The sequence below is a fragment of the Pempheris klunzingeri genome, chromosome 21 (genome assembly GCF_042242105.1).
Source record: "Pempheris klunzingeri isolate RE-2024b chromosome 21, fPemKlu1.hap1, whole genome shotgun sequence".
NCBI classification, from domain to species: domain Eukaryota; kingdom Metazoa; phylum Chordata; class Actinopteri; order Acropomatiformes; family Pempheridae; genus Pempheris; species Pempheris klunzingeri.
Genome location: NC_092032.1, coordinates 8258522 through 8285294, shown reverse-complemented (window position 1 = coordinate 8285294; position 26773 = coordinate 8258522). Strand labels below are relative to the sequence as shown.

The 26773-nt window shown below is 42.4% G+C and overlaps 1 protein-coding gene across 2 annotated transcripts in view; it reads right to left on the bottom strand.

Annotated features, from left to right (window-relative positions):
• The window catches only part of phldb2b (pleckstrin homology-like domain, family B, member 2b), a 37073-nt gene extending 11460 nt beyond the window's left edge, over positions 1-25613 (bottom strand). For both annotated transcript variants that reach the window (XM_070852750.1, XM_070852751.1), the window contains exons 1-9: positions 25467-25613; positions 17586-17642; positions 17222-17345; positions 15454-15552; positions 14732-14815; positions 7480-7599; positions 5207-5391; positions 3718-4932; positions 594-974 (exon numbers count right to left, since the gene is read on the bottom strand). In XM_070852750.1, coding sequence (XP_070708851.1) covers positions 594-974; positions 3718-4932; positions 5207-5391; positions 7480-7599; positions 14732-14815; positions 15454-15552; positions 17222-17345; positions 17586-17642; positions 25467-25499 — 2298 coding nt within the window. In that variant the 5' untranslated portion in view covers positions 25500-25613. The remainder of the gene's footprint in view (positions 1-593; positions 975-3717; positions 4933-5206; positions 5392-7479; positions 7600-14731; positions 14816-15453; positions 15553-17221; positions 17346-17585; positions 17643-25466) is intronic.
• Between the last annotated feature and the right edge of the window lie 1160 nt (positions 25614-26773).

The window sequence follows — 26773 nt, the reverse complement described above, 5'->3', positions numbered from 1 at the left end:
ATCTAATAAATGGGCTGTAAATATCTCCCATCTGTGTACGTGAAGGATGTGTATGTTGATACTTTCTGAGTATTAAGAGGACTGATCCTTGTCACTCTCGTGTTTTCCTGAAAGAACTGGGAGCATAAACACTTCCAACATTCATCCTGATTAATCTTTTAAGAAGCTACCAAAGTCAAAGGTGCTATGTTAGCAGTTTGGTACTGCACTGCAGGATGTTGGATGTACATTTAACATGCGTTCGACTAAAAAGACTGTGTCGTCAGGACACGTGCCTGCAACAGTAGGTCCATATGCATTACTGCTTCACCACAGAATGACCCGAATAACTATACAAATACCACCAAATTCAACTTGTGCACTCTGTGGTGTGTGTATGCGGTGGTGTGTTGAAATTAATCTAATCACCAATGGCATTAAATTACATTCCAGACGCTTAAAAGAAACATCTATTCAGAAGGAGGGTCATGGTTAAGGATAGATGAGGGTCGGTCTGGCTGGGTGATTGTTGAGGTTAAGTGATGAATTGACTGCTATACACTACACATTATAATTAGAGAGTTCTCCATATGCACAAATAAATGTCCTTGTACCTCACTGGTCCTGTGTGCACGTGGAGAGGGTGAGGGGGCAAAGCTCCGCATGCTGACAGCAGGTGACTCTGCCCTGCTGTCTCTGTGCCCGCTGCTGCGCCTCCGTCGTACCTGTAGATCATCATCATAGTAACCATTCTCCGATCCAGGGGAGGCCAGAAGTCCGTTCCCTGTCGTTCCATTGACAGCTAAAGTGTCTGAAAAGACAGAGGGTGTGTCGTCATCATCGTCGTCGTTCAGCTGAAGCTTCTCAAGCTCCTGGTTGATCTTTTGGAGATCGGCAACAGCTGAAGTGGGACTTGTAGCTGAGCCACCTCCATCTCTGTCAGCGCGGCCCAGCTCCGAACACAGAGACAAGATGGTCTCTAGTCGCTGCCGCTCCTGAGATAAGCACACACACATACACATACACATACACGTATGAGTTACAGTAAAATGTAGTGGTATCAATATACTTTCATGATGTTGTCTAGGGTGGGTTGAGTATAAGCAACAAACCCAAAAGTCTCAGACAATTTCAAGAGTCAGTCTACTACCTCTTAGACACAGCATAGAGTATTGGGGTGCTACACAAACACAGTACAATCCTATGTTATTAAATAACACAGATATTTTGAAAAGCCTAGATGTGAGCACTGAAAATATCACAATATTACAAAGTGAGATACATCAAACTAAGCAGTGATTTCAGACATTTAAATGACCTAAATTCAAATTATATTATCTGACAGAAAGCATCACACAGCTCAGCTTGTATTATTTCTTTCCATCATAAAATAGGATTTCCGAAGCTCAGGTTACCTGGGGAAGCATCGCAGACGTCCCTCTAGTTAAAATGTCCTTGTTTACTCCAAAATACACTCAGTATCCTTTCTTGAATGTGATTTTCATAATCTTATTTACTATATCGTTCGCTTAATCAAGAAGGAATATCTCCAGTCACTGGGAATCCCTGGAGCAAGAGTTCCCCTTTCCACAGTTCTGGCTGCCCAAACACAACTATAAGAGGAGCTACTGGGGGCTGCACAGAGTCAAAATACCCCCTCATAGGTTTAGCAGTAACTTGTGTGAAGGGAGAAGTATGTAAGCCACACAGCAATCCAGTGTCAGTAATATTAGAAACGGAAAGGAGGAGGTTAGAAAAAAAACGTGGGACTGAGATGGAGGGAGAGAGAGAGAGGGAGAGGCTAATGAGAAGGTGGACAGCTGTCAACTATGATCAGAAGTGCACACAAGAACAGACCATGACTTCAAACACAGGAATGTGTCTGTGTGTACTGCCACTAAGGAAACAAGACACTTTCCAGGTAATTGTGTTCTTGGAAGGATACTTATTTTAGAGATGTAATATAAACAAGTAAGATTCAACATAGACAAGTAATTTATTCAAATCATTCCAAATAATTGAGCACAGTACAATCTGCTTACTAGTGGCATAATCTTTTATGCATGTGTGAATGCACACAAACAAACATACACATCCCATTTATAGTGTGTAATGTGAACCAGGAGCTGAGAGACTGTGTCAGTTTGTCACCTTGTTCTATTCTAATGGACACAAGCCTCTGTGGAGCCCTTATAGTAATCAGCTGTCAACTAGAGAGACAGAGGAAGACACACTGAAAGAACAAGGCCAGTATAGAGAAAAGATGGAGAGACAGACTGAGAGAAACCCAAGCAGAGCCGAAGAGAGAGGGGGAATCGAGAGATTACTTTCCTTGTGGTAATTCAATTGTCACGGCTCTTTAATTACCAGCAACATTACAGCTCTGCTCTTTTAAATTCTGTAAATTCCAAACTATTCACGCTAACGAGACAAGCTACTCTGCTAATTTAAATTGTCAATTTGCAAATATGGACAGATGGAATATAATAAATCAATAAGCTTAACCAAATCTCACCGAATGATTAAAGATAAGAATTAAGATAAAATATGCAAACTAATAATCTTGTTAGCTGGTATTTTTGTATTTCTCCCCCTTTTGTTGCAGGTTATGTCCTCAAATAGTCATTAATGTGCACAACCTAACAACTTCCCAGCACAGATAGAATGCAAGTTTCCCGTCCTGCCACTAGAGGGCAGACAAAGCCAAGACAATGCTTTCCTAAAGTCTTAGAGTCAGGGATCGTGCTAGTGGCCTTCTTACAATGACCAGCTATAGTCAGTTTGTTTTAGTATCGATTACTCAGAACTACTATTCAAAACATTGAATGCATCATTTAATCTACTGTCAAGCCATCTTTTACTTCAGGGCAGAAACCTAAAAGAAGTAGTTGTAAATAAAATATCAACAGATGCAACCCTGCTGGAGTTAAATAAATGCTCAGTCTTGATATTGGGAGAAATGCGAACTCACCCTCTGCTCACAGTAGGAGAGGCAAGGTCATAATATTCCATCTTGTAAATATAACTATATACCACTGAGAAGCTTGTGAAATAGTTTGGCTTGTACGGCATCCAGAAAACTATTTCTCAGTTACACCACAGTTCACTTCACAGCCTCATCAGTTTTCTTAGCAGAATACGGCGGTGTGAAAAAGGGAAAAACAAACGAGGAGAGAAGGATAGCGGGATTATGAGTCCAGTTGTCATTAGATGTTGAGCATCTGTGTGTTTATCCACCTGCTACGCTATAACACTGCTCTATAATCTCCTTGGTTTCTCTAGCCCACATCTGACTGATGTGTTCTGTGGCTCTTCAGTGGTCCGAACCACACTGGGCGGACCTCCAGATGACTGACATAAACATGCACCACACATGCACAATCTAAGCACGAGGTTAAGAATAGTCCTGTTAGTTTGGGATAACTGCCAGAGGCATCTGTGCAATGGTGAACCTCACTCTGTGTGTGTGTGTGTGTTAAACTCCCTGAGAGAGCATGTTTGAGAGGGCAAGAAGGAAGTTAATCTGAAGAGAGGCATTACTCAACTCATTCCATTTCTTGTGTCTATGTGTGAATGCATGCGTATGCAAAACCATACCAATCTAACACTGCAAATTTAAACTTCAATCCCGCTCTTCTGTTTAGCGCCATTTAATCAAAATGACATTATGTTGCCATAATCTGTATTGTCCCTTTTTAGCAGGAAAAAACCCTCATGTGCAAACTCATTCTTACTCACCAGTCTCTCCACCTCCTGCTCACGGAGTCTCTCCTCTTTCTGGCGATGGTGGTAGTCGGTCAGTTCCTCCTTCCCACTTAATGAGCTGATACTCCCCCTTCTTTCCCTGAACCCCCCTGGTGGGGTCAGTCCTGCCTTTCCAAATGACTGCCTCCTCTCACCCAGTCCCAACCCAGGTTCCAGCCCTGCCTTCCCAAATGAAGACCTCCTCTCTCCAAGTCCAAACCCAGGGGTGCTAGTGAATTCTAGGGCTTTTCTCTCCCTTTCCCCCAAATACAGCTCCATTCCTGGAGAAACTCCACGGCCAGCCAGCTGTTCCGGTTCTGAAGGGCTGGAACTTGTGGAGATGACGGAGCCTGCAGAGCTTGTGGAGGTCAGGCTGAGTTTTTTGGCCACACGAGGAGAAGAGGAGCCCCCTGCCCTGGATGGGATGGTCACATCAGGCGGGGCTGGTGTGGAGGAGCTGGGGGTGGTGGTGGAGGGAAAGATCTTCGGCGAGGAGAGGGAGATAGACACAACACCTTCTCCCTGAGTTGTCGTCTGGTTTTGATTCCTGTTGTAGGAAAGCTGGCTGAAGTTACTAGAGTTGTGGCTGAGGTCAGGGCTGGCATTCTGACAGTTGTTGTAATGGTCTTTGCTAAATTTGTAACCCCCAGCAACATCAGATCGTCGTGGGGGCAGCGTTGACAGGGTCAGGACACCATTGTTGTTGTCACGCAGAGATGGAGAAGGGCAGAGGCGTGGCAACGAGCGGCTGTGCCCTCCACCCATCATCCCACTCAACGAGCCTGCAGAGTATTTTCTGGTTCGACTGCTGGGCAGTGGCTCTTGGTTGCCATAGCTACGACGGCCCAGACGGGGACTTGAGGGCATGCTGGCTGCACCTCCGGTTGATGGAGTGCGGGATGAGGTGGAGGAGGGAGAAAGGAGGCTATTGCTACCATCAACAGAAATGGAGGAGCCCCCACCATTCCATGTGGACAGCAAAGTAGAAGAGCCCGGGTTGTGCATCCGTCGGCCATCAAAGTTGTCCTGGTTGCGACTGGCGGAGGTGCGGGAGGCCAGAGAAGAAGCAGGGTCGGATCGTCGTCCAGGCGAAAGGGGGGGAGCAGATTTCAAAGACATGGGTGGACGATCGGAGCCATAGAAACGCCTTGCCTGTTCCTGATAGGCTGAGGATGTGGCAGGACTCGTGACAGGTGTGGTGGGTGGAGACTAAGAGATGAAACGGATATAAATACATTACAAATGGAAATACTTCAAAATGTTGTCTTATGTTAGTTGATATCTTTGTAACGCGTATAAAATATGGCAGAGGTCTGGGTAAGCCCCAGTTAGTCATATTCGGTCTGACTATGACTAAACTCTAGTTAGCATTTCCAGCCCAGTTTAGATAAACATCCAGGCTAACCACAGACTGCAAACCCTGTTAGAGCATGATGTAAAAAGCAGAATAAGAAATTCTGAAGTGAAGCTTAATGATGTGAACCTGTGTCACACTGAAGTAGGAGGGGTGAGCATTCCCATTGGCTCTCAGGCTGTTCTCCAAGGCAATCTTCTTGCGTTGCAAGGTGTCCATTAAGTCCCGGAGCTCAGAGGGTGATCGCATGCCCCTAGCACTGCTGGTGCCACCTACCACCGCATGGCTATAGTCACTGCTAAACTTCAGGTAGTCTGGAGGTGGGAGAGAGAAAAAATGGGAAAAAAGGACAATTGGAAAGTGTAGATACACAAAGGTAAATGTTCATGGGTAAGAGGAGCAAAGAGATCTAAACATATAAATATAATATTTGCATATTATTGCTAATCATTTGTCAGTATTAAGGATTTTCTGTACTGTTTGGCAATGTAGGTTTCTGGTCTGTCATGCCAAAAAAGCCTATTTGAATTTGGACAGAGAGAGAGAGAAAGAGAGATTATGTGTGTACCTGAAACTGCAGCTATTCATAGATGGGGCCATTGGCAGGACAAACCCAACCCAAACAATCTGCAGCAGGCAGCAAATCACCCAGAATAGGAATCCACTCACATTCACACACACACGCACCCTCACACAAAACCATCCATTAGATCCAAGACAAATATTTTAAGTCTAACTCGAGTTCAGTTCCTAAGAGTAGGATTTTGGGAAATGAAAAAGACCACAGAATATTCTGGAATACCCTCAAGAGGCCCCCCCGCCCTTCCTAAAGCCTTTATTTAAAGCAGTTTCAGCAGTGAGGGGGTCTTTTCTTAACCGCAACTGAGTCCGATGTTACTTCCTTCCTGCTGAATCTTATAGAGACAAATCAAGCTAGTAGTTATTTGTGTACCAAGTTTTACTTGGTTAAACATGGGAGTATTTTTGATTAATAGCAAAAGTTCCACTTTTGGATGCAGAATGAAAAAATTCCCTAAATATTATCCTGTTCAAAACTGCAGGTAAAACACTTAGACAGGAGAAGGCAATATGTGAGAAGGCTGCACAGCGTTTTAGATTCATCTGCGGCTTTATGTGGAAAAGGAGCTATTACAATGTTCTGGCTTAGACCACCCAGTGTTTAACTGTCACACGCACACACACACACACACAAAATCTTTCCTACAACTGACAACTGTGGCTTTGCCTGAGGGAAACACACAAACGTGTACGTCCCATGTGTACATATGCCAAGAGTGAACGTATGTGTTGAACAATTTAAGCATAAATGAGATATTCTACCACTGCTTAGCTGAGATATATTGCAAAAAAAACTACTAGAGTACCTAAAAAGCTGAATATAAGCCTGTGTGAGAAAATGTCAAACCTTACATGGTGGAGAGAAATGAGGCAGAAAATTAAAGACATCATAAGATCCAGAAACACACACACAGACACACATACTCAGGGTGTTTGTGTCCATACATGGGCAGATTTATACTGGAGGCCTGGCGAGCATCAACTTCCTTCTATCGTGACTATTCTCTTCTATGCCCAGCTCGTTTTGCTTTGTGTGGGAGTCTTCATTTTGGGTGCACACGTGTCAGGGTGTGAGTTAATGGCAAGTTTGTGTGTGTGAATGTGTGTGTAGGTGAGATGTATGTCATGTCAAAACATCAGAGAAGTTGGGGGAAAAAGGAGCGCATTCCTCATGTCTCAGAGTTTAAAGACCCAGGATTCCACTGATAATGGCATACACACACACACACACACACACACACACACACACACACAGACACACACACACACACACACACCTTGCTCATAGCCCGATCAATCACTCCACTCCAGTCCAGCTGTATCACCATGGCAACGGAGGGGCACCAGATGACAAAAACATTCCAATACGTTTTAAATTTAAGTTTTAGCAGGTGGTGTGTGACAGTGAGAGTATATTGTTTAGGAAAGACATACGAGAGAGCTGAAATAAATCCCTGCCCCCCACCCTACCCTTCAGTCCTTCTCAAACACACACACACACACGCATACAGACACACAAGACTATCGCCCCAGTCTCACACACCTGTCTCAGTCGTGTCTACCTGAACCTTTAGCCTGAAACCCCTGTCAGGGAAAAGAAGCTGATGAGGACTACGGGAGGAGAATAGGGTGGAAAAGACGGAAGAGTTGGTGAAAACAGGAGTGAGTTGGAAAAGGAGATGTGGCAGAACAAAGGCGAAGAGGCGGAGCAAAGAAGAAAGGACCGGGATCAAGTGCAGTTCAGGGGTCAGGGAAGGAGTTTACCAGAGCCCCCCCCCTCCCTGTGTGTGTGTGTGTGTGTGTATGTATGTGTGTGTATGTACCTGTGTTGTAGGCTAAAGCTGACACAGGGCTCTTTTGTGGAAGCATGCTCTTCATTCTGCTTGCCTCCTCAGGATGGTTGAACCGGAAGAAATAGGACTTACCCAGACAAAGGGAATAACCTGGAGAGAAAAACCAGACACAAAAGGTAAAGTTAGAGCTACAACTCATAATTGCAGAGAAATATATTGAGTAATCGACAATCAGGTAGAGTGTAATATAAAGAGAATAATACAGACTTACTCAACTACTTGGTTCAAAAGGTAATTGTAAGCTTGTCATTTTTTGGCGAGCGCAACCATGATGGCATACACAGTATATTAGGTATAGATCACACACTATCTATGAAGTACGGCTTCAAACTGGTATCATCCTGGAATCTTTATTCACAGGCAGACACACACTCATGCACACGACCGTGCACAGCAAGCCATTCCAGACCACAGTGTTTGCCCTGGCCATCAATTAGGCTGAGAGAGCCAGGTATTAAACAAGATGTCAGGGTCACAACCTCTGTAATACACACAGTCAGCCACAGCTGTCCAAATACTTCAGAAGGGAGGGGAGAGAGACAGCATTGCTGACACACACACACACACACACACACACACACACACACATACAAAAATGTTAAAAAATAGCAAAAGAAACTCAACGGATACAATAATTATTTCGAGGAGAGAAAATCATGAGACTGACTTAAACACAAAGAGATCCCTTCTTATTTGTCTGTCTTCTGACACGCACATGCAGTCTCCATTGTTTCCCCCTCCATCCCAGAGGGTATAAGGTTCAGATAAGAATTACAGTAAACCCCCACAACGTTAGCATGTGTGTAAAAGGCTAAAAAAGCACCTCCTTAATAGCTCCAACACAGTTACATCAGATTCCTTGGACCTGAAGTCAGACACAACCACTGAAGCGAGAGGGGGATAGAGAGAGGGCGAACGGAAAAAGACTGAATGGAAAAATGTCAGAAGTGTTTTTCTTTCTTTTCCCTTATGATCTCTCTTTTACCCTTTTCTTGCTCGCTCTCTACCTCATGTCCAGTTTCACAAACACCTCCGCTGAAAAGTTGTGCTAATAGCCAAACTGGAGATTACAGTTAAGCTAAAGGGGGTCATATCAGTCTAGACGTTGCCTTAGAGTGCCTAGCGAGCAGATTTTTTATTAAAGCTTCAAAGCTGTAATTTCTCAGCGCAGGGGGAGACCTGAGTGCAGTTGTGAGGTGGTGCTAACACCACACACATGAAAACAGCGTAAGAAATGTTTAGTCTACACAGCTGGACTGTGAACCTCTCAAATACGTACTCATGTAAACAGAATCTTGCAAGTTTGGGCCCAAACTGTGAAGCAGTGGCATCCTGACAGAGAGATCAAAAGATGTGTGTGTCTTGTGATTAAAAGGAGAGAGTAAAAAAAACACACACACACACACACACACACACACACACACACACACACACACACACACATTAAAAAAGATCTTCATGAAGGCTAGTGTGGGCAAGATCTAATAGTATGTGTTTGTCGTTGCCAGACATGAGTAATTTGTGTGTATGCTCTGTGTATCTGTGTGTGTGTGGGGACATGTCTTTTAACAGTGTCTGCCTAATGGCTCACACTAACTCTCAGTATTTCGCTTAACAGCGCGCACACACACACACACACACACACACACACACACACACACACACACACACACACACACACACACACACACACACACACACACACACACACACACACACACACACACACACACACACACACACACACACACACACACACACACACACACACACACACACACACACACACACACACACACACACAGTCTGCCAGCAGTCAGCTCTTGTAAAAATCTAATTTCCTACCCTCAATAGCCTCACCATGTGCCACCTTTAAAATGGAGGGTAAAGTGTGTCACCATGATTTGTTCACAGCCCCCACCCCTCCCCTCTTTCTAATTTCCTCTCGGGGCTCCTTAGCTAACAAATAACCACTAGCTAATCCTCTCCTCCTTCTCATCCTCAGTACAAACAAATACTAGCAGAGCACGTGCATTTGTGACAGAGAGAAATAAACAAAAACAGTGTTTTGAAACATTAAAGCTGATGCTTCAACATTTATACTTCCTGTCGTTCCCTCAGACACACACACCTGAATTATCGTGGATGTATAGGGAAGACCCAATATTTTCCTAAGTCTTTCTCCTAAGATCCATCTGTGATGAAAGTCGGGCACAAAGGAACACACAGCATCCTCCACCTCCAATCAAAAAAATTCTAATCTTAACAGCTTGCACGCAGACTAAATTTAAGTCTGATGTCCTAAATAACTTTCAAAAACACATGCCCACTCCCCTCTACACACACACACACACACACACACACCATACACAACAATACACGTTTAATCTGATTCACGTGTTTTTTTGTTTACCAGCAAATTGAGTTTCCCTCCCATGTCGAAGCATGCCCCCCACCCCCCACCCCCACCCACCCAACAAACGCACACATATGGACAGATCCAAAAACAACAAAACTGGAAATTAGTCTGTATATACATTTATAGGATAATTTAAAGTTTGCGATCTACAAAGTCTAACCTCAGAGTCTTTGAGGACACAGATGTAGGAGCTGTATCAAGTCTGGAGCCAATTTCTGTTCCCAAGTAGATCTGAGTGAACCAAACTACACTCTTACCACAACGTTATAGGAGGGGAAACTCAAAACTGTTTCTCTATTTGGTTAACATGAGTGGAGGGATTGCCAAAGTGAGACCACTGGGTTAGAACGAAAAATAAACCAATTGCAAAGATCACATGCCACGTGCTTGGCTGAAAGTCACTTGCCTGCTAATTGGTCAGGTTTCATGTGCAAAGTAATCACAATCCAAGAAGATCCCCCAAGCTGCTTTATCAAAATGTATAGATTTTTTTTGAAAAACTGGTATCCTTCAAGATCCCAACAAGCTGCTTGGTGCTCAACTAAAGCTGAGTTTACTCATTCGTGAAAAGATACGTACACACACAGCTCCCAGTGGGAGTGTAAATTGGCCTCAGAACCACAAATTAACCCTCTCTGGGGCACAAAGGTCCAGCAGTAACATCACAAAAAAACAGACTGGTCTTTCTCAGGGGAGTCAGTGTAGATTAGTCCAGGCACTCACTCACTCACATGTTTTCACTCTCTCTCTCTCACACACACACACAAACATTCATATGCATAATCTGGCTCCTCACCAGGGGCTCAGTACATATCCTCTCTCTGCTTTATCTCAAATCTCATCCACAAAGCATCAATCCATCAACCCACACCACTTCTCTCAAGTGATGTGACGTGGGTTGTAGGCACGGGGACAACCACTGTTATTAACTATTAACAACCTCCAATCTATCAAAAATAAAAGAACGTAAGGTAATCACATACAGCGGCAGACTGGTGAGCACATATTTCATATGTATCTGGTTTACAATGCAAGACTGGTTTTTAAAAGCCCAAATGTGCTAGAGGCAGGAAAAAGAAAGACTTGTGAACACAATAATATCCAGAACAATGAAGCAGGTTTTGTTTTCAGGTGTCAGGTATCCTGACCACAGAGCCTATCCTCATAGCCGTGGGCTACTTCTCTTTGTCACACCAGTCTGTGAACTTGCCACCTAATTTATATGCCTGAGGCCTGCACAGCATGGTTATTTACATCACAAGGAGCAGGCAATATGCAAAAAGCCAACAGGTTGTAAGGGAGTGCCTATCACCAAAATTTGGCTGCAAATAAGATATTTCACTTCCACCACTCCTGTGATTTGGATTACATCGAGTCTCAGCTCTGAATCACTCCTGTTGAAACAATAAGACACCTGAAGCTGTGCTTTACGGGCCGCTATGATTTTACCACAGCAAAAAGGCAAAGTAAAAAAGAGCACAAAGCTTATAAAAATAGATAGACATCAGTTCTATGATTTTCAGCATTAGCATTTCCATTGATCTATTGTGACAGCTGGCAACTAAGCTGCAGCCAACTGGATGGAGTTTTGGTTTTGAAAGAAAAATCAATAACAATATCAGCTGATGAGCAGATGCTGTTTATCCTCTGCACATTTAAGTGTGGAATCAGACAAAACCTCAGACAAACAAATGTATCGATTGATGATGATGATGATAAGTATAAAGATATATTGTGCAACTCGTTCAAACAGCACACGAGGCTGGTTGTGCTCATTAAAACACACAGGAGAGGAAAGTCACATTGGCTTGTTGGTGAATCAGCCATCATTCATTGATGAATATGAGCTTATCAAACACACTCGCATCATCCTTTAGCACGGCCACAGACAGACAGACAGACAGCATGCTAACAAACTCCAAAGAAACAACTACAGTTCTGAGTGTGTAATTTGAAAAGGGTCATAAATAAAAAGGCTAAAATAGACCTTTCATTCAGGAAAAGAGGGAGGACACAAGTAGCTCAAAAAGGGTGCAGTTAAGTAAAAAAAAAAAACAGTTCCTGAGTAAATGTAACGCTACTTTGTTACTTTTGCTAGTAGAGCCAATAGAAATGCGTTACAAACCTTTTGAGTCCCATTCAGCACTTATGACGATAAGATAAAACTATTTTCTTCCTTTTAACGTCTGACAAATTATCCTGACATGACCTCAGAAGAACTTTTCACGGAGAGTTTAAACCAAAATCTTATGTCTCCTGTCCTGCCGGTGTCCGTGTTGTTGTTTGCCTCCCTCCCCAGCAGCGAGCCGCCTCCTCTCTCCTCTTCACCCCGTGTGGAGGAAACTTGTCTGATTTACATCCACAAGTCGCAGTCCGGACCGTACCAACTTTCGCTCGAAAGGGGCGGACGCTTAGGATTTATCGGAGCAAACGGTTTTAAATACCGTAGAGAAAGTTAATATCGCCATTGAACGCATGAGCTCAAAAACAAACACGAAAAGAGAGAAGCTACAGGTGTAACTTGCTGAAACATCTATGTAAACTAACCTCGTACGGCGCCATTACCCCTATGTTTAGTTGGTAGGTTCAAAGGCTATTAGACAGTGAGGTATTTGGTAGACGCCCCCTCAGCTTTTCTTTGTCTACCTACCTATTTTCCTTCTGCTTTCTTTGACATACCTTAGTAGTTTAACTCCAGACCATTTGGACCATAGAGGCTGACTTAAAAACAGTGTAAACTGCTGGTTTTATTCTATTTAAAGGGGAACTTAATTCATTTAAGAAGTAATTACTATAACTTCTGAGACAAAACAACAATAGAGAGGGTAGATCAGGGATTTGAGGGTATGCCAGACAGACTGACTGGCTGAAGACAAGGTAGAAGAATTTGGACAAGAAAGATAACACAGCTAAGCAAATAAGAAAAAGAATCCCCAAAACTTCAGCCTCTGGCCTAAATCAGTGACCGTCTCCCTGTCTGCTTGTTTCTTATCAAATACCTTGTCATCGTCTCCATGCATTTTCTACACAACATGAACCCATTGACATCCACTCTAGATTGTGCATGTGAGACAGACAGAGAGGAAGAGAGAGAGCACGCTTTTTAGAGCAGCTGTGTTTTGTTCAGCATCTTGGTCTGCCTTTGCTTCAGACCAGTGTGAATGCTGGGAGATTGAGTTTCATACCCAAACTCCACTGAAACTTGAACTGAAGTGCAGAAATAGATGTTATACCATTACTTGTTTTTGAAGGCATTACAAAGAAGAAACAAGAACTCCTGCCATAGTTGTAGCTGTCATTGCCACACAATGATTAACATGGTCATCATTGCTGTTAATATTATGTATGTTACCATTCAACATGTGACTTCCAGCTGCTCCGATGACTTAGGAATGAAGCTGATGTGATTCCAGGTCAAGCACTGAAGTCCCAAACACAGAACAGATCACTTCCTAAACATGGCTAATCATCTCCAGACTGCCCTTCAGTTCGTATGTGTGTGTTTGTGTGTGCGGTTAGACTAACTCAACCCAGAGCATCTGAGGCCACTGGATATTCCTGAAAGATGGTCTCTCCCTCTCTCTCTCTCTCTCTCTCGCCATAATTTTCCAAACCATGCCCTTTTGACTTTTTTTAACCACTTTTTTCTCTTTCAGTCCTTTTCTCCACCACTGGTACTTCACAATGCCCCGGCCTGGTGCGCGTAGACACACCAAATGTTGTCAATATTTGAATCAGCCAAGCACAGTGGGAAGATAAATAGGCCTGTCAATATTTAACTTGAAATAGCCGGGCCACACAGGACACAATGCAAAGGAGAAAAGCGTACACAGAAAGGGAGGACACACGGAAAAGGAAAAGCAAGCGTGCTGCGTCTCCTATAAAATAAGAGAGGGAAAGGAAAAGGAGGGAAAGCAGATTGGAAATTGTTGCAAAGAGAAAATCCCAAAAAAGGGGAGTTTGGGAGAGGAGAGAAGACAGACAGACAAGAGATAAACAAATCAAGATACTGGCAGACAGAAAACAGGCACAGGCACATTGGCAGGGACCGTCAGGAGGATATGAAAAGACATACATTAGAGTTTGGGAGTTCACTCTGTACTACAAGAAAACTGGATGAGTAGTGTATGCTCTACAGTTGCTGGAAGCTGTGACTCACTGTAGCAGCAAGCTGTTCCAAACCACTATGAAATTAAACCAAACCCGAACTACACACACATGCACTACATCATTGAAAACACATACACAAACACGTGGAAATGCTAACAAACACATCGGCCTATATGTTAATGTGAAAATACACACACACACAAACATACTATACACCCCGCTGTTTCCATACAGAGCGTCAGCACAATGTTAACTGTACCCATATGACTTATACACTTACTGAAAGGAATGCAATTTAACCAAACCACAAACTAACTACTCTCTCTCTTTTACACACACACACACACACACACACACACAAAATACCGAAAGTACGCAGTTAAGTCATCTTTCACTCCACCTCTTTTATTGACTGGTAGGTTGCAAGCTTGTGTGTGTGTGTGTGCATGTGCCTGGTGTGTGCATGCACGTTAAACACCTGATGTACAGTATATTGGCCCTTTCTGAGATGAAACTGAGCTATAGCGTGCATGCATGTGTATATTGCTCTAATTTTTGTATTTTGTATTCTGGCAAAATAATTTCCTTCGGGATGAATAAAGTTGAGCTTATCTTATCTTATCTTATCTTATCTTATCTTGTGTGTGTGTGTGTGTGTGTGTGTGAGTGTGAGAGAGTGTGTGTGTATCTTACCCTGTGTGAGTGGTGTGGGCACTGTGACCTGTACTCCATCCAGACTGCAGAGGTGGCCACAGGGGTCCAGGGTCACCACCCCTCCTGTGTAAAGAGAAAGTAGGGGATCAGTGTACCCTCAGTCCGCTGTATTCACTGGTAATATTTTTAGCTGCAAAAACATTTCCCCCTGTTGAAGTCTTAACTACATTATCCATTTTAATCATAATGTTCACATACAGCCACTCTATTTCTATCTTCACTCCAAGGCTTTGGACTGAATGCCTAGTGCAGTTAATTATATGGGCTGTAACACAGAAACAAAAAAAAAACAACACAAAAAACTTAATGAGTGAAATCAATCACTCGGCTTCGCCCTGTCTCTTCAAAGATTTTTTTTCACTCACACAATACACTGACAATGCACTGAAAGATATCCACTTTTATAACCCTATGATTATCTTAAAACAAATGAACGATTGAGCCAATGCAATATCGTAATTCTAACTGGCTCTGAACATCCTGTCTTCACATGTTTGTCAAGATTAGAAACTGAACCAAGATAAAAGCTGATTAAAAAGTTTGATTAAAAGTTGATTAAAGGAAGAATCATTTGCCCTCGCACACCTAGCGATGTGAAGATGCAATTCTGGTACAGTTTTTTTAAATATAAGAGAGCTGTGTTCATCTGGAGGTTTGTCAGCATAATGAATTCATTTTGTGGGAAGTGAATTGACATCAACCTTCATTGATGATGAGACAGTGCTCAGCCTCGATGCCAGGCCCCTGGATGGTGATATCTTGAGGAATTGGAGCATCTTCCCGGCCTATGCGGGTCACTCCTGGAACATCAATCACATATATGAACATCAGTAAAATAAAAAAAATGAAGAAAATATGTAATATAATAAGGCTTGACAGAATGTCAGTCATCGGGGAGATCTGCCCAACTCTGTGGAAGCCTGATTACAAACAGACAACATACATACAAGTAAAACTTTAACTGATGCATGAATACAAATATGTCTTTTTGAACCATATAGGGGGTCTGTGATCAAGACTTTGAATGTGATCCTTCAATATTGAGAATTTTAACAGGTTATTCTTCTTCATGAAACACATTGTAAGAGAAAAACAGAGCCTCAGTTCTCCTAAAATGGCTTGTTCACATTGTTGGCATTCCTCACTGAAATGGAAGGGCACACCAAGCCGGGAGATTGTGAAAGTGTGAGGCAATGCGTTAGAGTTGCGTTATGCATAAAAAAGAAAGTTAAATATGAAAAGTCACAATGTTCAGTCACAAACTTTGTCCCAAGACTGACTTTTCATTTTTATGCCTCTATTGTATAATACTGTAAAACATATTGTTCATAAGTGACTAAGATCTCACTTAACCCTCAAGAATAAATCCATCCATTTAAAGGCTAGAACAATTTTCCACTGCACTGAAAGGAGGCAAAACAAAAAGCATCTGTTCTGCAGTAGGAATCCAATGAGAGCTTTGTGAACCACACACAACATGTTAACTTTACAAGTATTGTCAGTGACAGTTTGTCAGTCTTGTTGGCAACTACGGACAGATACTCACTTAGTTTTAATGCTTTTACTCTAATGTCAGTCACTTTGTATTAGTATTCCATCACCTGTCTGCAGGCTATTGAATTATAATCAGTTGTACAAGTGTCTCTCTCATTTCATCATGTTGTATATCTCTTTATCTTTGCTCCCATCTCTTTGCTATCATGTGTTTTGCCAACTAACTGGAATAGTAATTAAGCTATAGCACCTGGGGCTTGCTAACCTGAATAATGTCTGTGTGTGCTAAAGACGTATGTGTGTGTGTGTGTGTGTGTGGGAGGGGTTTCTCTCTCTCTGTTGTAGTCGGCGCTGTCATGAGTCCATGTAACGTGAGTCATCTCTGCTTTATAGCTGTTTGGGTTGTAGTCGGTTAGCACAGCATTGTCCTCATTTTTGTATGGCTGACTGCGGGTTCAGGTTATGCATGAGCCAATAAGTGGGATCAGTTACGTCCCCAATGACAAAAAATGAATAAATAAATAACCAGAAAAGTGGATGTAGCAGCTTGTATAAATATATTTTCAGTCCAAAGGAGCCCTGTGCGAGGACTGGCTCCTTGTCTTGACTTTAATGTGACCCAGCATAGAGTATCACTTTCTCCTATCATACTCCAGTCACCATGGAAATGAAGCGAAAGGTGGGTGGGCAGAGGGCAAAAGGAGGGGAAAAGTAGAGCAGGGAAAGGCAAGGAAACAAAGCAATGAGGGAGGGATAGGCAGGGAGGGGGGGCTATGTCATCTGGTTTCACCACAAATGGCTCCTTTACATGACTTGTGAGAAATTACATCAATTTAAAAACTCTATGATCCTGGGCATGGGGAAGGGAGGGGAAGATGAATGGTTTCTGGTTATCCTAACCTGTGGAGTGTGTGTTTCTGTCACACTGCTGGGCCTGTGTGTGTGTGTGTGTGTGTGTGTGTGTGTGTGTGTTACCCTCTTTGAGTGGCAGCAGGGTGATTGCCACACTCAGCCTCCCGCTGCCCAGGCTCACCAGATGAGGCGTGGCTGTCTGGACCTTCAGCCCCTTCCCTGTGTCAATCAGGTCCAGAGGCGGAGACTACGAGCATCAGTTAGAGAGGAGGGGTCATTTTCACAAATGATTTATTTATGAAACCTGGACCCCCATGAAATTCAACCCTCAAATGCATTTGCAGAATGATAAACTATTTCATATTGTCTCCTTACCTTTAAATAAAGGTGACATGATTTCAAAGGATTTTGAAATACTACTTTGTAGATAAATTACATAAAATGTGTGATTGCATGAGTGTGTGTGTGTGTGTGTGTATTCTCTTACCTTGGGTTCAGCTGGAGACATCTGATCTGACTCCGGTTGGAACATCAGCTCAGAGTCCTGCAGTAAAGATGGAGACAAAATCAGCTCAGACTTCACATATAATTATCATTTATTCGTGATTGAATTATATTATCATTGTATTGCTTTGTTTCAAATCATATTTTTACATCTAAATCTGTATATTCTTATGTTTCAGTATCTTGTATTGTTTTGTACGTATGCACTGAGGTGATATCTTAAATGGCTCTTAATCTCAATGGACTGAAAAACTGAATAAATAAAGGTTAAATGTAAAAACTCACACCGACTGCTCATGCTCAGAATGGTGGTGCATACATACAGTACATCCATGTAAACAAATATTCTATACAGTCATGTGCATACACGATATAGACATGCAACAGTAGGGTCATTCAAGAACACAAATGTACATATCTGCACCAATCATTATGCCCATACGAAGCTACATTGAAATACACACAGACACACACAAGAAAACAACAACTGCATGCCCAGCTGCTGCCACATGAGAGGAACTCTTCGTGTGAAAGTGTTCCAGGGGGAAAATACCACTTGAGAGGAAAAATACACACACACACACAAAAGCTGGTTCGCAGTGGGAAGAGCTGGTAGAATGTTCCATGAAAGCAGAGTTCCCACGGCATGCTGCATATGGTCTGCCATCATTACTGGCTGGTATTACAAATGTGTGTGTGTGTGTGTGTGTGTGTGTGTGTGTGTGTGTGTGTGTGTCACCACCTAGCAGCAGAGCCAAATGATAGTGGTGTCGGTTACATGACCTGTGTGTCCAACACTTTGGCCTAGCCCAATTATTTCAGATTGCCCTGAAACTGCTGTAGATATTCATAGCACACAGAGGATGATTCATAATATTTTGGTAGTCCCTGATTAGTCCCTAATTTCAAATTATTCATAAAAAATATCAAAATGTGACACCTTTTCAATTTGGAGATTTCATAAGCTTTCTTCTTGTGCTGCTACTCAAATGTAAAGATGGCATAAGCTTGTGGTGATCACGTTCATGCTCCTCAGGAAATTAACAATTTTAATTTTAGCATTTTCATCAAGCGTCCATCACAGGACAAACCTCAGAATAGCAGAATTATTAGTATACTGTTTGTTTCACCCAACACATCGCAGAGAGTAATACACATTACAGCCTCTAGGGGCCACTAGCAGGGCTTTAATGTTATGGTTATTTGTGTTTTGTATTAATGGAGTTGACATTGGAGTCCAAGATGATAAGAGAGAAAAAAAAAAAGGGTGGGAACAAGTAGGGCAGCATGAGAAAACTCTGAAATAGCAGGACAGGATTAGACTGGCATAAAAGGAAGAGAATGATAAATTATAAAGAGGAATGAAAACACAGCGAGATAAAATGAAACAAAATCAAAAATGCCACAGAAATGTATGTGTGTTTGCGTTAACATGCTCAGATCCAGTGCCAAGGACAGCCCCTGCACTACCCTGCAATTCAATAAAGGAAAAACAGTCTCCCTTCTATTTGTGTGCACACACACATTCAAAGGGACAAACACAAGCACACACGCCCAGATGGATGAGTGAAACACTTCTCACCAAAGCAGAGATGATTACAGCATTTGGGAAACCACCCCAACCACATTTCCTTTTCCACCTTCTGACACCTCTTTCCTCTCTTCTTCTTCTCTCTCCTTGTTATATTCCCCTTCCTCCCCTGTAATACTTCTGTAATACTGTATGTAGTCCATCTCGCAATTTACACCATTGGCATCTTTGTTATATTCTTTACATTCTTTCACATCCTTTCTTCTTCTTCCTCCTGTCTTTCCTTCATCTCTCCTCTCTATGTCCCATCCACAAACGTTTTTCGTCACACTCTCTCCTCTTCCTTTCTGTCCTCCAATTACCCGCAGAGGAAACGCAAATCAAAGCCAGCTCCATACCACTTCCTCTAATTCAACACCAGCTTCCTCTGTGAGGTCACTTCCTCTGCTGCTTTGACACCATTTCTGCCTTTAAACACACACACACACACACACACACACACACACACACACCCGCTAGTCTTCGCAGTTCAAACCCCCTTGTTACCCCTATGCACACACAAACATCTACAAATAAAGTCACGCATCAGCTCTTTTTGTTATCACATGAAGATATGAGGCCCCACATTCCGCTGCTTTTTTTCACCCCCCGTGTAGACAAAGCAAACACACGGAGTATGATGGCAACATCAGCTGGACAAATGCAGCGGCTTTACAGAGAGGTCAAAGTCAAATTCAATCTTCAAGGGGTCTGTTTTGAGTGTAATGGCTACACCTCCTCGTGCTTCCTCTCTGAATGTCCTCTCCCACCTCCTTGACTCTCCCCTCCCATCATATATACACTCTGTTTCTCTTTTCTTTACTGCATCATTCCTCCTCATTGTTTCTCTATCGCTCTCACCCTCCCCCACGGCCCCCGTCTTCTTCGTTCGCCAGGTGAGCTTCAGTCTGGGCAGGTCAAGACAAGCTGTTGGCCTTGTTGTGCTCTAGTTTCAGCAAGGCAGTGAGGTGTGTCAACCCCCCCTCGCCCTGATTTTCAGATTTCCACTGCGGTCCCTGATAGCATCAGGTTTGGTGATTGGAGATTGTGCAGACCCCTCAGGGACGGTGGACTACAAAGCTAATGTATGAGATCATTGAATAGTCTAGATATATGCAGGTTTATGGAAGGTTTAAAGAAATAGATAGTATTAGTCTACTTTTTAAAAACGCTCTAATTCATATCTTATTATAATGGATGAATTATTGTGAAAGGTATCACTTGTTGTGATGAATCCACAGAGATTTCATCACTTAACTCTACAGTTTCCCTAAGCTCCACATCTTTTTGTAGCATCTTTGAACTCATTGTTTTGGCGTCATGGCCTGCAGTTTTAGTTTTTTGGGTCATTCTCACTGCTCTCACCAACCTCATCATCCAATCACCAGGCAGCTCATCAGCCTTTTGCTGGATTTACAGCAAAAAGCTTTGATAATCTCACACTAAATTACCTGCCCAGCACCAAATAAACAGAAGTCAGCAACTAGTTTGTGAAGAGAGCAGAGCACTGATCAGCTAAAGAGCAGAATAAGAACAAAAACAGAGGTAAAAGAGAGGGAATATTAACTTACATTCACCAGGTGGGCAGAAACATGGCTTAAATCAATGCTAATGTGGTGTGTTGTCTATGTTGTGTTTACAGCTTGTTCCACTTTACAGTGCTGCATTTTTTGGCCAATTCGTTCTTTTTGTGTTTTTCAGGTGTACAGCAGTACAGTGTGCCTCTGACACACTTCCTTTGCAGCCACAATGGAGTATGATGGCAGAATATCGCATAGAATTATGGCATGTATCTCAGTGAATAATTGGTTGAATAATGATTTGGTGATGCTGGTAGCCTACAAATCAAAGAGCAATTTCTTTCAAAGCAGCTTCCTGGACATTTCCTGCTCCAACGCAATCTGGGAAATATGAGCATTCTTGGAAATAAGTAATCAATGGGCAGCATATGACGACACAGACTGAGAGAAAGGGGCAAAGTAAATTCCTCACAAAATAACTCCTGGAATGGAATGATATGAAAGGCTGGGATCATTTTCAAAGGTATTTTTCCTTTTATGGGAGAGTTGACCAATGGGAAAATATCCTTAACACGCAGCCCTGACCCACTTTTAATACAAGCTTTAATCCTAAATCTGGCGTACACCTGACCTAGCCCTTTAAATAATTGAAGACTAGTTAAAATATATTCATAAATACACAATGTTTCAAAAATCACAAGGACATGAGTACAAAAAGTGCATACACACATTCTTTCTTTGATCCCATCTGTAGAACAGCTGACAGAGATGGAGATAGAGAGGGAGAGAAAAATAGAAAGGGGTGATAGAAAAAGAAAGAGGAACGAAAGAGAAAGACAGAGGGACTCATAACGGCATTCTCAGACTGTCTCATCCTCTCTTTTTATTTTCTTCATCCTCTGCTTTCATCCCTCTGTCGAGCCCTTTCTCTTTTGTATTTCCTCTACATCTGTTTTGTCTTTCTCTCTCTGTTTCAATTACCTTCTGCATTGTTTGTGCTGTCTGCACCAATCCACATTCCCATAATCACATCTCCGGACACATTCAACTGTTGTTAATGTCTGTTCTGGCACAGAATTTTTTAATGCACCAGTTGGGATGGTTAAGTCTTTGCAATGTGTGCAAGACACATGCTTAAGGTGGTTAAGCATGTGTCTTTTTACACAACAAATCTTGGGATAAATCTGGCAGTTTTCCACATTAAAATAAAGATTGGAAATTCAACTTTTTTGCTGGAACTCTCTAAATGTGCATAACAAACACTCTTATTTGCAATCTTTGAAATAATGGGGATCTTGGAGTTGGGATCTAATAAGACAAGGTTACCAACACTAACAACAAAGTCAGAAAGCAAAAAACAAAAGAGGAGAAAAACACGCAACAGACAAATCATCATAATTGTTCTTTGCTACTTTAAATGCAGATATTCATCGTTGGCCATCTGTCTCTTCAGTGCATGTGGCTGCTTTATTGAAGTGGCTTACACTGGCCTTAGGCTAGAGGGTGTTTTCAGGCAGGCAGCTCCTCAACATGATGTGCTGGGCTATAAACTTGACCAACTAATGGAGGTGAAGGTGGGAATAATGATACATTTAGCTGCACTCAAGGTCACTGTTAAGTTGGCTGTGGGGTTGTTACAGGAAAAAAAATGGCTGGTTTCATAAGCAAAAGACTTGAGGTACTGGCGCTGGTCAGGGCAACTTCATTGCACACACATTGCAAAACTGCATGGCACGCTGGAATTGTTCCATCTGTCTGAGTATGCTAGATTGCAGACACAAAAAGCTGCATTACATTGTGTTTATTTCTAATTCTGGTTGCATCTTTGTCCCTCTGCAACACGGCCAACTCCACACAAAGTGGCTCCCTGGGTGTTACACAATCAATGATTTCCAAAATGATGGTTTTAGAAGTGGTTTTTTTGATATACAGTATGAAATATGTGCTTGTAGACTATAAAGCATCTTAATGCTTTGTGTATTGTATAGTGTTGATGTGCACGTTTGGGTGCCATGAGTGGGCGATCGTGCATGTCAGCGCTTTGAGTAATCAGTAATCCCATTTACCAAACTGTTAAGAATAATACTTTAAAATGTGACTGAGCCACTTGAATTTCGGGGTCTCATTTCCCTTCATGTGCGAGTCCTTTTTCAGTTCAGTCCTTTTCTCTCAATGTGCTCATTTATTTGGGAATAATACCTGTATCTTACTTGTTTAAAAATATCGCCTTCCCACCTGGTTTCCTTTCTCATGCTCTTGATATGTCCCATCTGCTTTTTAAGCTTTAAATCCTGTTTCTTTGCCTGTTTATCTACTTAGCCTGGTTGCTCCCCTCTCTCCGTCTTTATCTCCCTCTTTCTCCATCCCTCTGTCCCTCACTAACATCCCCTCCCCTTACATTCCAGCATTACCCTCTCCTCCTCCCACCTGACAAAGCCAGCATTGTATCACAGATGCTGTTTAATATGGAGTCCCTCTCTCTGTGTCCCTCGTATAGGGCAACTCGTGGGGCTAAATGGGGTAATCTTCCTCCCTTCTCTTCACTACACTGTATGTTTTTTGTGCAGTGATGCCGTCAACAAAATTTTAGTTCAAAATATGCTTTATGCATGCAAATACACCATAGACATCAGCATCCCCCCACACACACACACACACATGCTGATAGGCTCCTTTTGGACATAGAAATATGTTCTTCTCTGCCACTGGTCAATATAAGAAGCTCACATCATTGGTTTTGTGTGTGTGTGTGTATGTGTGAGTGTTTTAATGAATGTGAGTGTGTGTTTTGATGAAAACTGCAAGCTGATTAACACAACTTGACCTTGAGCTCCTATTAAAACACAACAAACATCCACCAGTATTGTTCTCCAACTCGGACTCTCTCACACTTTTTTTTTTTTTTCGTTTACCGAAATGCAAGATCCTCACAGGAAATAAAGTCTATTGTTATTGCAGCTGACTCAAAGTTGGAGGAAATCTAACCTGAATTTCTGCAGAGGGTGTGTGCGTCTTTGGAAAAGCCCAGATTACCTTCACTGCCATATGCAAGGGATCAACTAATGTTTGGGTTTCTGAGGGTCCGGATATGACAGAGAGACTAGGAGGGACAGTGACTTGGCAGAGGGTCATATAACCCACATTAGTAAGACAGGTCAGGGTGAGCTAAACTGTGATGGCTGGATAAAAAAGAAAAGAGGAAGGCAGAAAGATGGAATTTGAGATATCAAAAGAGGCATACTGAGCGTGTGGGGGAGACAGGTCGGCAAAAGAAAAGGAAATGGACAAAAGCTCAGACTAAAGAATCCAAAGATAAATATCTCCAAACAAAATGTGCTCCTATACTGCACTGATGAGAATCCAAGCCAGACAGTGGACAGTGCCTCTGTGCAACCTCTTCCAAACTGACATATACGTGGTAAACACATGAACAGTACTCACCCTTGAGGAAATGCTGAAATGGATACCTTGACAACATCACCTCTACACGGTGGAAAAAACGTAACCTTTCAAGTGCTGTATTCTATGTGTACGTGCACTTATATCATAATGTTTTCAGCCACCTAGCTGATAGCAGCATTGGTATGTTGAGGCCTCGTAGGATTGCAGCTATACCCTTCTGGTTTCCACATCATGGCCAGAGCCAACGTTTTAATATTAGCTTAGCATTCTGATGGCAGTATTGCTATAATGAAACCACATTAAAACTCATGGCAAGTTTGAATTTGTCTAAAATCTCTGCTCTCTGTACTCACTATTATAGAGATACTAAAGACGCAAGTGTGTTGCTATCTGAGTAAAGTGCTGTGGTTGAAAACACCAAAGACAAATCCACAACCTATTTAATTACACTAGGATCCACAGCTGTAATATGCAGCATACTTGTTTCCACATTAGTAACAAGACCAACTCCACATGATGCGTTACTCACTGGGAAAAATCAAAGGAAATAAGACATCAGATCGGATTTAATGCATTCCTTTTAGACACACTCACATACCAATAGACACTCACACTCATCATCCATGCTTAGAAATGTGAGATGCTAAAGAGGTGAGACTGACATCTCTGATGATGCCTCTCGGTCTGGATTCTTTAATTTGTTGGTTGGTCTCCAAGTTAGTCCAGGATTGGCTGCATTAGAGGGGAAGCAACCTGTTGTGCCTCAGTGAGGTCATGGGAACTATAGAGCAAGTGTGAGTCATGGAATAATTGATGTGTAGAGGCTTGTGCCATGGACTGATCCACTAATATCAAAGATATCCTCTAGGTTTGTTTTTGTCTAAAGAGGGATGAAGCTTTCTCTTACCAGCGTACAGTATGGCATTCTTAATAAAAACAAGTCACAACACTGCTCTGCTTTGTCCTCTTATAGGCCTCAAAATAAGCCTTTGGTACTTTTAATAGTGGATAATGTTAGAATAAATACAGTGAGATACTATAATACAATCTAAATGTCAATAATATTCCAGTATTCCACTCTGGCAGTTATTATTTTAGTGGTTATCTCCAGTGAAATCACTTGTAATAGGTCTATATTTCAATCAGTTGTACGGAAACAATCAAAACTTTCCATGTATTTCATTGGCTGAGAATCAAATCAATAATTAAAGTCGGATAATACTGAGTTTATCGTTTAACAGCTCACTCAAGCACTGCCTGAGCTGTGGATTAAACATTAGTTTCTGTTCAAGCACCCTGAAAGTGTCCTCACTGAGAGACACACACTCGGATGATAAAATAAGGGGGGATTCTGTCACATAGACGCACTTACCATGATCGACGCGGGACTGGCCACTTCTGTCATCGTGCAGAAAAGGACACGATTACGCAGCGGCTCCGAGATCCAGGATAAACTCCTCTCGTCTCCCTCTCTTGGGATTACGGTTTATTTCTCGAAAGCGAACGCATTCCCTGTGCAGCGTGGGCAGCCCGTGGATGTCTAGGAAGGTCTTTACATCCTCAGTCACATCCACACACGCGCGCACACTCCAAACGTACACAACGTAAAAAGCCGGCGGCCTCAGCCAATTGCGACGTGTGGAAGAATGCAGCAACAGCTGGAAGTGAAGCAGGAGAGGGAGCAAGGGGAGGGAGTCTCCCTCTCTCTCTCCTTCCCTCTCGCTCTCTCTCTCTCTCTTTCAAACACACACACACACACACACACAGAGCATAATATGCAGGTGTTAACAGACCACCTACACTTGACCTCTCATTCTCACTGGCTCAAAGGGAGAAGCCTTTAGGCTGAAAAAGAGAGGGAGAACAGGGCAGAGAGGGAGCAAACAGAGAGGAGGCATTCTTTCAGACATAAGCCACTTGACAGCAATGATAAGGAACCAGATAAGAGTCATGTTTAGCTAATGATATTACAGCAGGAATGCAGTCTAGTCCCCCTTCACAGTTATGAATTATTCTGTCTTTGGAGAAAGATCCAGACTGGAGGACAAACAAATTGAAAACTGAAAAAGTTTAATAAGACTGAAGCATTTGCCTTCCTTTGCAAGAAAAATAAACATAATCCCATTCAAATTATGCAACATCGCCCTAAACGAACACCTCACTGACAAAAGAGGGAGAGCATGTGCAGTTGATGACTCAGATTTGTTTGAAAATATTTATTTTCAGTAAGTTATATATAAGTTATGTAAGAGAAGGAAATATAATATGTTCAAAAATGATCATATCTGAAAACACATACTTCAGTACTTTATGCAAGAAAACAAATATTCATGCTAATGTATACCTAAAGATCCAGTGTGTCTGCACATGGGGAACTGTAGGTATGTTTAATTGGTGGCAGGCTGCTCTTTGCAGAAGTTATGCGCACCATCTGAAAAATCTAAGATACATGTACGGTCATGCATCAGAAGATCTGTCTGCATCAGACTCATCCTGGAGGCCCGAGAGGATGCCAGTGGTTGTGTATCAGAGGTAGGCGACTTTATTTGGCAGGCAGGGGCTCATGCATTCGCCACAGTTCACAACAGAGGCCGCATAGAGCAACAACAGGCATTGTACAGAACTATGATACAATTTATGTCATGCAGAATTTAAGTTATAGCTGGACACATGGACCAC